Source organism: Drosophila mauritiana, chromosome X, assembly GCF_004382145.1.
Source record: "Drosophila mauritiana strain mau12 chromosome X, ASM438214v1, whole genome shotgun sequence".
NCBI classification, from domain to species: Eukaryota; Metazoa; Arthropoda; class Insecta; order Diptera; family Drosophilidae; genus Drosophila; species Drosophila mauritiana.
In genome coordinates, this window is record NC_046672.1 from 10,249,784 (window position 1) to 10,259,650 (window position 9,867).

Sequence of the window (9,867 nt, forward strand, 5' to 3'; positions counted from 1 at the left end):
TTCACTGGTTTCTTTCTTATTGGAGGTCTTCGTAGCAGACAATGGTGGTTAGAGGTAGCTTATAAATATTTATTGAATCACATAGTAAAATGTTATTACAAGTGGAGCTCAGATGATTTATGTTGTATGTATGTTGATCCAAGGTCCTTCAACGGTTCATATAGACGGATAACATCTCCAGGTGTCCATACGAGTATTTGATTATTTATTAGTCTGGCAGAATTTTGTCGAGCGATGATGCGAGTTCTTTGGATATGGCGTCTGGAAACTGGATGGAGAACCTGACGACGATGGCTCCGCGACGGGAATTGTTCATGGAATCGGGCAATCCGTAGCCCGGAATGCGGCGCACGGATTTCGGATTAATTACCTCGCCTACGTCGGTGTTGAGTTTCATCGGGCTGCCAAGAAGCGTCGGCACCATCACGTGGACACCGCACAGAGCATCCTTCAGGGAGATTTTGGCTGTGTACAGCAGATCGTTGCCATCGCGGCGGAAGATTGTGTGTGGCTTGTCCCGGATTACAAACACGACGTCGGGGGGCCCAATGCCGGGCAGCTGAAGGCCCGCCTTGGGAGAGCAGATCTTGGTGCCAGACTTACAGCCCGGTTGGATCTGGACAGTGAGAACCTTGTCATGTTGTAGCACATCGACGCCGTTCCTTGGCGAAGCCCGGGAGATCTTCATGCGCTTCTTGCACCCGTTGGCAATGCCCTCCAGTGAAACGTATATTTCATGTTCGATGGTCGACTGGCGTGACTGGGGTGAAATGCAACGGCGTTTAGGCGCGCTCCCTTCTCCACCCAACGGGACGTCATCGTCGCTGTCGAAACTGCTGGCGCTGTCCTCGAAGACCGTGGAATACGATTCCCTGCTGTCGAAGAAACGTCCAAAGCTGGCCCGCGAGTTGTTTTGGCCACCGCCACTGTCACTGTCACTGCCACTGGCACTGCCACTGCCACCGCCACCGCCACCAAATGGCATTCCATCGCCGAAATCGCTACCTTGATTCGGGCTACTGCGTCGGGTACCCTGGTCTCTGCGGTCATCATAGCATCTGCGCTTCTTCTTGTCCGAAAGGACCTCGTATGCCTTGGACACCTCCTTGAAGATCTCCTCCGCTTGAGGGCTCTTGTTTTTGTCCGGATGGTAGCGCAGCGCCTGCTTATGATATGCCTTGCGGATCTCGCCATTATCGGCATTGCGCTGGATGCCCAGTATCTTGTAGTAGTCTTTAGGCATGGCTTCTTACTCCAAATATTTTACGTTCACAGACGAACAAGTGCAACTCGTTAGAAAATTTGATCGAATTGTGACATGTATTGTTCCAATCAGAAAGAATGTTGCTTAATTTGAACAACACTGCTACGGTGACTTTATGCACACTACAATTTGATTTCAATTTTATAGCCTAACGCCTTTTGTTTTAGTTTTTCTGTTGGTCTGATTTTGGTTAATTTTTACAACAATATTTTGCTGGATAACTTTGAGAAGGGAGTGGAATATAACAACTTTTGAATTTAAGAACCGATTACTTATTGATATTTACCGCCATGCTCAGTGCCATGGTTACCCAAAAACCATCGATTACTAGCTGCGCTCATACGAGAGTAGCTATCGAGAGTCGCTCATCACTGCCGGCATCAAACGGTCACATCACTCTCAAAAATAATTGATAAGCAAAAGAGTGAGCAAGTTCTCGCATAAACTATAGTGCAATCGGAAAAGCGTAGTTGTGATAAAAACAAGCAGAACAACAAAAACAAAAAGTGCGGTAGGTTCAAATGCCACATGGAGAGCGAGAAAATCCGTGACCTGAAAATGTCGAGGTGGGCCAATTTCGTGATGTGAATTCCCTGGGCGTCGTATATTATTTTTTTTTTTGCCGTCTGGCGCAGACAGTTACAACAACTATGACCTGGCAACAAGAGTTGCAGCCGCTAACACACACACACATGCAGAAGCTGAGAGCAGCTTTTGCGAATTGTAATGGAAATGTGTGTTTGTGTGCAACATAACTAGTTTTCTTCTGCGAATCATCCACCAACAGAGAAAGAGGGAAAGAGAGAAATGTCTGACAGCTGGCAGATGCAAGATGTTTTATGTCCGCGTCTTGCGCATACCTACCTGCACACAATTGCAGTTGCTCATGGGCTCTCTCGTTTTTTGTGTGTCTACCTCGAGGTGGAAAATGTTCATAATTTTGCCGGCCGGTTTTTGATGTCCTCTCTTTGCTCACCGCTCTTTACCTTTTCCCCCCAAATCATGAACACAGTTTTCCCCTCCGTTCAGCGATCGCCTAAATGGTCACCATGGAAAACAGCGAGGAGATTATGCAGATCCTGGAGCGCTTCACGGATCTTAAGCAAAAGGAAATCCCAAAGGAGCTGGAGGAATACCTACAGTATGTGGCCAAGACCGGCGACACCATCTTCAAGTGGTCCAGCCTGAAGTACTTGTTCCGCGAGAAGCTGCTCAGCGTGATCAAGCACTTTAATGAGGACTCACCGCGTTTAGAGGGTAAGTTTTCTGGTTTGGTGTCAGGTTGAACCATAATCATATCCGGAATGCAATTCCACTCAAAGAGATTAGGAACAGAACTAACCGAAGACCAACTTAACTGCTTGCAGAGATTCCCAACTATCCGAATGTGGATCCTTTCAACTACGAGACCATGAAGTCCTCGTTGCTGGAGCGCCTGGACCTCTTCAATGCAGCTCCCTTCACCGTGCAGCGTTTGTGCGAGCTACTAATCGATCCTCGGAAGCAGTACTCGCGCATCGATAAGTTTATGCGCGCTTTGGAAAAAAATATTTTAGGCAGGTCTCATTCTTCGTTCTAACTATTTACTATGTATTAAATGTTCTTCTTTTTACAGTGGTAAGCACCATCGATCCTGGACGCAAGCGTACCGAAAGTGAGAATGGCGACTCGCTGGACTCAGTGGTCAACGGGGATCTCTCCATGGAGGTGAACATTGACATTGAAATGGAGAATAATAACGGTAACGCCGAGGAGGGCTCTTCTCCCAGCTCCGGTTCGCCAGGTGGTGCCCAGAAGGCAAGCTGCCCGCGTTCGGAAGACAATGATCAGCCCAAAGCCAAGAAGGCAAAACTGGAGATCGATGGGGAAGAGCGGTCGGAAGCGAGCGATGAAACGGAGGTCAAAAATGAAAAGGATGAGAAGAGTGACAACGATGAGACTGATTCGCCGCATGAGGCTGCCGAGATCGAGGAGCCCGATGAAGAGGTGGATGAGGCTGATCAAGGGACCAAGACCACCAAGCAGCCTGTTTACGGCAGTCAGAAGGAGGGTGAGCAGGAGGAAAGTTTTCCAGCATCTGCCGATGACGAGGCGGTGGACCCAATGGTGAGCAAATCCATAGAAGCTGAGAAGGAACTAGTTGCTCAGGAAAAGAAGGTGGAGGAGGACAAAAAGGTGGCGACCGAGCCACAAGAAGAGATTGTAAAGAAGGAAGAGGTCGTCGAGTCTGATAAACCGGACGGAAAGGTTGCACAGTTAGGCGAAAAGGCAGTTGTCAAGAAATCTACTCCGCCTGCCGAGGCGGAAAACCAGGAGCCTGTCAAAGCAGAAAACGAGAAGGAGGAGAAAAAACAAGCACCAATTGAAACTGAAAAACAGGACGATATCGAATCTACTGAGACTGACTATGCCCCATCATCAGAAAAGCCCGCTGAAGAAAAGATACCTTCCTCCGAATCCAAACCGAAGACCAAATCTGAGGCCGATCCAGAGGCCGAGACCAAGAAGAACCAACCGGAAAAGACTGAAACTGAGCAGGCCGAGAAGCCGGTTTCGGAGGAAAAGCGGGTTGCCGAGCCGACAGCAGAAAGCGAGAATAAGGACGACTTGACCACTTCCAAAACGATCAAGGATCCAGTCGAGGAGTCGCCGGTTGAGGACGCTTCCAGTCCTGCTGTAGAAGATCTGGCAGCTGCCACCACACCGCAATCTCCTTTGGGCGCCGCCGATTCCGCTGTTGAGACGCCTCCTGCTGAGACAGGCGATGAGTCGCAGGCGTCGCCCTTGGCCGCCGCTGTAACTCCACCTGTCCTGGCCCTCAACGACCAGCCCATGGAGGACACTCCAGCCGAGGAGGAGGCACGCGTCTCGCCGTCGGCCGCCGTCGAGGAGGTGGTAATGGCCGAAAGCGCCAGTGCTGGCGCAATGGCCACCGAAGAGGCCGCCAAGGACGATCCGGCCGCCATGGAGGTCGATGACACCAGCCAGGAGGTGATGTTGCAGTAGATTGCGGCCATTCAGGAGCCGTAAACACCTTCATTCAACTACTACTCCATATAACTAGTAATTTAAGATATGAGCCGAAAGTAATATAGATGTAATCCTGCCCTGCGCTCCCTTTTGTATCCCAACGGATTCCAACGGATACCAACACTTCCCAATAATCCAAGCAGTGGTAGCTCCCCTTTCGTAGCCGCAAGTCGCATCCCAGACACGATCCAACACTAGACTCTGTTAACTGTTCTGTGTTTCCTCATGCCCTGTGGACCACTCGTTGGCCGCCCTTTTCTTTTGTACTTATGTTGTACTATCCACCCCCTTGCAAATGACAATTTTATGTATCTCAACACCCCCGCCAATTCCCGATTCCCAATTTTTTTTAAATAATCTAGTTTTAGACGCTGTCCGTGGCGCGAACTTCGGCAAGCTGTGAGCGCGATTATACACACAATAAACACTACTCATAATAATAGTTCGCAGGCGTTATCCTTTCGATCCTTTCAGGTGCAGTAGATCCTAATAGCATAAGAGGATTTACCAAAACGCGGTCGGAATAGGTTAGCAAAAGGTTGCTAAAGGTTTGGTCCACTTTTTATTATAAATTTGGCAATTGGGCAAAGCTTTGATTACAATTGTGTAAGGTTGAGGTATTCCAGGACAAAGGACATTTAAGGGAACTTGTTGGAATACCTGAATGGGGTCATTTTGTCGGCATTTTAAATGAAATGATTCGCTTTTGAACGGATAGAATCCGGGCGTTAATTTGATTATGGTTGCAGTTATAGTTTGTGAAATATTTAACAGTTGTGCTAAATTTTTGGTTACTAACTCAATTTATGGGGCTAGATAAGGTCCGTTATACTAGTGCAATCTGCCAAATCGGCGCTTTTAATCGCCGAATGCTTCGCTAGCCACTCGAATCCTTTTCTTCTTGTTTTTGCCCAGTGAAAGCCAGGCGAGTTTCTTTGGTATAGATTGTGTAGGTGTGACTAACAAGCAAACAAACAAGCAAACAGAAACACAGAAATTGGCACGCAAGGCGGCGGGCAAACAAACAGTTGGTGTAATCACTTAGCAAACTAGTTCAAATTGGATTTGATAACGTGTGAAGAAGCCAATGGGAATCCCGGCGAGCGGCGGTGGTTGGCGGACACCTCGGTTCCTCGGAACGCGTGGTGCCATCCATCCAACCATTTCCGCTTAAGCTCTCGTTTCCGTTCCGTTTCGCTCCCAAGTTCCGCTACCGCTTCCGCCTCCGATTCCCAATCCGATATCGATTTCGTATCTCTGTGTCCGCTCCAAATCCGATACCGGATCGGTCGACGCTCCGCTCGCGCTCCCGGACAATATATGGTTATGGCCCCAGGAGCCGGAGTGGGCCGGGCCGGACCGGAATGCCGGCTAGCCCAGCAGCACCTTGCGCATCATGAATCCGCTGCTGGCGTTCGCCGCCGGAACGGACGAGCCGCGCGTCGCCGGCTGCTCTGGCTCGATGCACTTGGAGGAGCAGAGGTACTGCAGCAATGGCACACGGTACTTTCCGCAAAAGTCCACGAACTTGATGTGCTCCACCCGGTTGTCGAAGAAGACGCCCTTGCAATTGGGATTCACGCAGCAGTTGGCGCTGTTCAAATACTCGGCCAGTGTCCTGGGGATGTCATAGGGTCCGGGTCGCTGGCCGCTGGCCTTCACCATGCGACCAGCCAGCTCCAGGAGGGTAGGTGGCTTCAGCGCCATGTCCTGGACGAAGCGCACCACCAGCGGATTGTCACGTAGGCTCAGCTGTAGATGACAAGAGCACACGGAGGATGAGGATCAGTAAGGATAATGCCATTTAATTATTTCTGAAAGTCATATTCTCATTGAAGGTATCGCTTCCTACCTCAGTCAGGTTCTTCAGTGCCACGATGTCCTTGGGAAGATGACGCAGACGGTTCTTGTGCAGCAGCAGCGACTTGAGGTTCTTCAGTCGGGCGATGCTGGTCGGCAGAATCTCGATCAGATTGTCGCACAGGACGAGAGCCTGCAGCTGGTTAAGGGAACCCACCGCCTCGGGAACTTCGCTGATTAGATTGCCGCCGAGGGACAACACATGCAGACTGCAAAGATACAAATGTAGCTCGAAGTTAGCTACCTCAGTTATCTATGGGCATGATTGCATCAGAATATAAGACTTGGAATGTATTTATATATATCCAAAGGTGCGCAGATTAAGTAACAGATATATTAATACTTTATTTTTTAAACAGTTACCAACTATCAAATTGCTATTTAGTTACTTATAGTAGAAAAAATATTCAAATGAACTTCAGTAGAGATAAACAAATACGCACAAGCGAATTTCGAACACAAAGTTCAACTCAATGGTAGAGAATGAAATCTCTTGACTTCGGCCTTGGGTGTAGCCGAGAATTATATATATTTATATTAAATATGCAATTCAATTTTAATTAAGACTAAAAGCTGGGCTGATGTGAAGTAATATTTCATAGTGGTTGAAACAATTTTACTTTCAAACGGGTCAAATGTAATGTTGATAGGTAATGATCGATGATTTAATTTGAAATTGACAAAATCAATTAATTTGAAAGTAATTTTATTTGACTAATTTGAATCAGGTTTAATTTTAAGCAGTAGAAATTATTTCTACTCTTCTACTACTACTACTACTGCTACTTCCTGTACCATTAGTGTTGGCACATTCTGAAGTGAATCACTTAGCTGAGGGGCTTATGTCATGGTTTATAGGCACACTCTACTGTACACACCCACACACACACACCCAATGCCCCCCCAATGGCCACAGGGTCCGCTTGACATTCCTATGGGGTCTTAGGTGCGAAACAATCAATACCCTCGTCGTCATCGCAAAGTCCAGGCCCACCGATAACTAATGCCCATTTGAATTTATGCACCTGGTACTCATGGAGTTGCTTATTAAGTTATTAAGCCTATTAAGCTTATTAAGCCATAAACAAAGGTATGCTCAGATATGGTATAAAGATCTAACATAGGTTCCACAAAGCATTATTTAATTTTTATTATTACTTTTTTTAATGGAAATTTTGAGCAGGGTAACAATCGGTCGAGACCCTCAAGTGTTTAAATTGTTTTTCAACTGATATTTGATATTTTTTTTTGTGCGATTTTGTTGTATTTGTGCCATTTTTGCACTTTGTTTATTATTATATTAATACACGGCCGTATCTTTATGGGCCGACCAAATCGGTTGGGTCGATTCGAGTACGTGTTTTTGCTAGATTTGGCCTTTACGTCGCCACCGCCAGCGCCGCCACCAGCCGATCCCCGAATCCACCGAACCACCATTCTTCCACCGACCCGTTGGAAGCGCCCAACCGCCGGACAAGTGGCAGACCGGCGTTATCAGCTCCCCGGCTATATAGCTATATAATACGATCTCGTCTGTGCCCGTGCTTTTATACATGGCAACAGCGAGCAGTCGTCGCCCCGTTCTCCACGAGTGGATTGGGATCCACTACACTTGCAGAAAAGGAATGGCAGAGGGCAAAACCCAATCAACTCCCAAATAAATCAAGCAAAGAGACGCCTCTGCGTCACCCGACTTGTACAATTGGCTTCCACTGATAATGTAACAGTTTTGGGGTAAAGGGAACTATATTTTGTAGGCGAACTGCGTGCTGTTCCAGGAATTTATTACAAATTCAGTTTAAAGATTGGAAACATATACGTATAAGGTAATATATACCCAAGTCCACTTGATTTAAATGTCGCCACCAATGAAATTATAATTGCAAAGCACTCATAAATCTAATAATTTGACCATTTTTCGTTATCTATACTATTAATTTTATTCCAACTTATCGCCCTTTTCGTGTGTTTTTACCATTGTTTGTCAGTCTCAAGTTTCATTTTTGACCTTCACGGGTTCTTTTCTTTCATTTTTGCGAACCAAATCGAAAGTAATCAAGTTGCAAATATTATATAAAATCCAAAATATGCGAATTCGTAGTTCTTAGAATTCCAAATAAAATCAACTATAAAAAATACATTTTTAGGGCTTATTGAATTTGTTGAAATGATCTTGTATATATGTTTTTTGATATACTTCGACCCTGTAATCGTGCCTGATACTTTATTATTATAGTTTTGTTTTTCTTTGTCTGAATCAATCAGAAAGGCAGATAAATGTACCCACAAGCAAACAGAAGCAGCTGATACAAATGATTGCTTTTCAAGACAAAGCCAAAACAAAAACACTTGGGCAAGCAAACGATCGCGACTAGAACATACCTTTGCATCTTCCAGATATCCTTCGAGACGCTGGAGATCTTGTTCCCGCCCAGATAGAGGTACTTGAGGTGGCGCAGCTCGGTGACCTGTTCCGGAAAGTGGGTTAGCTGATTGCCACTCAGATTGAGCTCCTTGAGCGTGGAGTTGGAGCCGCCGGTGGCATTGGCATTGCCATTGGCCATTTTGGTGAGCAGCGATTTGGGCAGCGAGGCATTGGTCAGCAGGTTGTTCTTGGCTATCAGGGTGACCAGCGGCAGTTGGCAGACGGCATCCGGCAGCGTGGTGATGGCATTCGAGCTGAGATCCAGAATCTTCAGATTGCCGAACTGCAGCAGTAGACGGGGCAAGCCGACCAATCGATTGTGATTGAGCAGCATGGTCTCGATGTCGCCACTGGACTTGAGCAGAGCCTTCTGCGGCGAGGCCAGGTGATCCTCCAGCGTGACCAGGTCCAGGCTCATGCGGCCAAAGTCCAGTGTCTTCTGCTCCCGCGAATCCGTGTCCGAGCTGTCCGACGTGTACACCTCCATGGCTGATCTTCTCCTGGTGACTTGCTGCTCACTGGATTGACTGGGCGCACGATCTCTTTGTTTACAACTGATCTGATCTCGAGATGATCCAAATCGAAACGCTCTCGCGCACACACAAAAAAAAACCGCAACGCAAACGAAAACAAAAAACAGATGTGAATGTATGTGGTTTGGTATGGGATGTCAGCGGAAAATATGAATTATTTATTTAATATAAAAACCCGTCGCGACACTTGACGCTCGCACTGTTCAGCTCGCCCAGCGCGAATGCCAAGTGGTTTGCTTTTGGTTTCGCTTATGCGACGGCCAGCTTTTCAGTTCGGATCGCCAAGCCGACAGTACGACTTTATATTGAGTACTATATCACCTCCAAGCGATTGGATCTTCGGTTGGGTCTCAGATTGCCAATGCGCCAGCTAGGCGGTTTCTCTCGCTCTCACCGCACAGTGGGGCAAAGTTCGTTGTTCTGTGAAGTAATGTTAAGCAAATTAATATTATGTACAACGTGGCGGATGAGCGATATTTGACACACTTTAATGTGAAGTAATCATTAAGAACAATAAGTAAGGCTTGCTTAATGAATATCATAATCAACATATGTGTAATGTTCTGTAAGATTTCCGATTGTTTTGCCAAAACAAATAGAAATGCAGACACTGCACCTGCTAGCCCTGCGCACCCGAGGCGTATGCGTAATGCGATAACTAGCTCGGTCTTAATTCCGGCTGCTATAGTATGTGTACTATAACTAATACTGGTTCTGTTACCCTGGGCCAAAGGTACACGGATTTCGCGTGGGTG

At 46.9% G+C, this 9,867-nt stretch overlaps 3 protein-coding genes across 4 annotated transcripts; 1 reads left to right on the forward strand and 2 right to left on the reverse strand.

Annotated features, from left to right (window-relative positions):
- Positions 1–48: 48 nt before the first annotated feature.
- Positions 49–1,639, reverse strand: LOC117146379 (dnaJ protein homolog 1-like). The gene has a single exon (XM_033312540.1). The coding sequence runs from the start codon at positions 1,241–1,243 to the stop codon at positions 209–211; it is 1,035 nt and encodes a 344-aa protein (XP_033168431.1). The 5' UTR covers positions 1,244–1,639; the 3' UTR covers positions 49–208.
- A 23-nt stretch (positions 1,640–1,662) lies between these two features.
- On the forward strand, positions 1,663–4,736 carry LOC117146373 (serine/threonine-protein phosphatase 4 regulatory subunit 2). Of its 2 annotated transcripts, none has more exons than XM_033312532.1 (4): positions 1,663–1,775; positions 2,277–2,521; positions 2,632–2,820; positions 2,880–4,736. In XM_033312532.1, exons 2-4 carry the CDS (start codon positions 2,305–2,307, stop codon positions 4,268–4,270), a joined length of 1,797 nt encoding a protein of 598 aa, XP_033168423.1. In that variant the 5' UTR covers positions 1,663–1,775; positions 2,277–2,304; the 3' UTR covers positions 4,271–4,736. The 2 variants fall into 2 exon arrangements, with proteins under 2 accessions (XP_033168423.1, XP_033168424.1); XM_033312533.1 differs by having other exon boundaries at positions 2,294–2,521.
- Positions 4,737–4,837: 101 nt separating this feature from the next.
- Positions 4,838–9,400, reverse strand: LOC117146377 (leucine-rich repeat-containing protein 58). Its single transcript, XM_033312538.1, has 3 exons — positions 8,537–9,400; positions 6,147–6,363; positions 4,838–6,046 (listed from the first exon to the last, which is right to left on the reverse strand). Exons 1-3 carry the CDS (start codon positions 9,064–9,066, stop codon positions 5,666–5,668), a joined length of 1,128 nt encoding a protein of 375 aa, XP_033168429.1. The 5' UTR covers positions 9,067–9,400; the 3' UTR covers positions 4,838–5,665.
- Between the last annotated feature and the right edge of the window lie 467 nt (positions 9,401–9,867).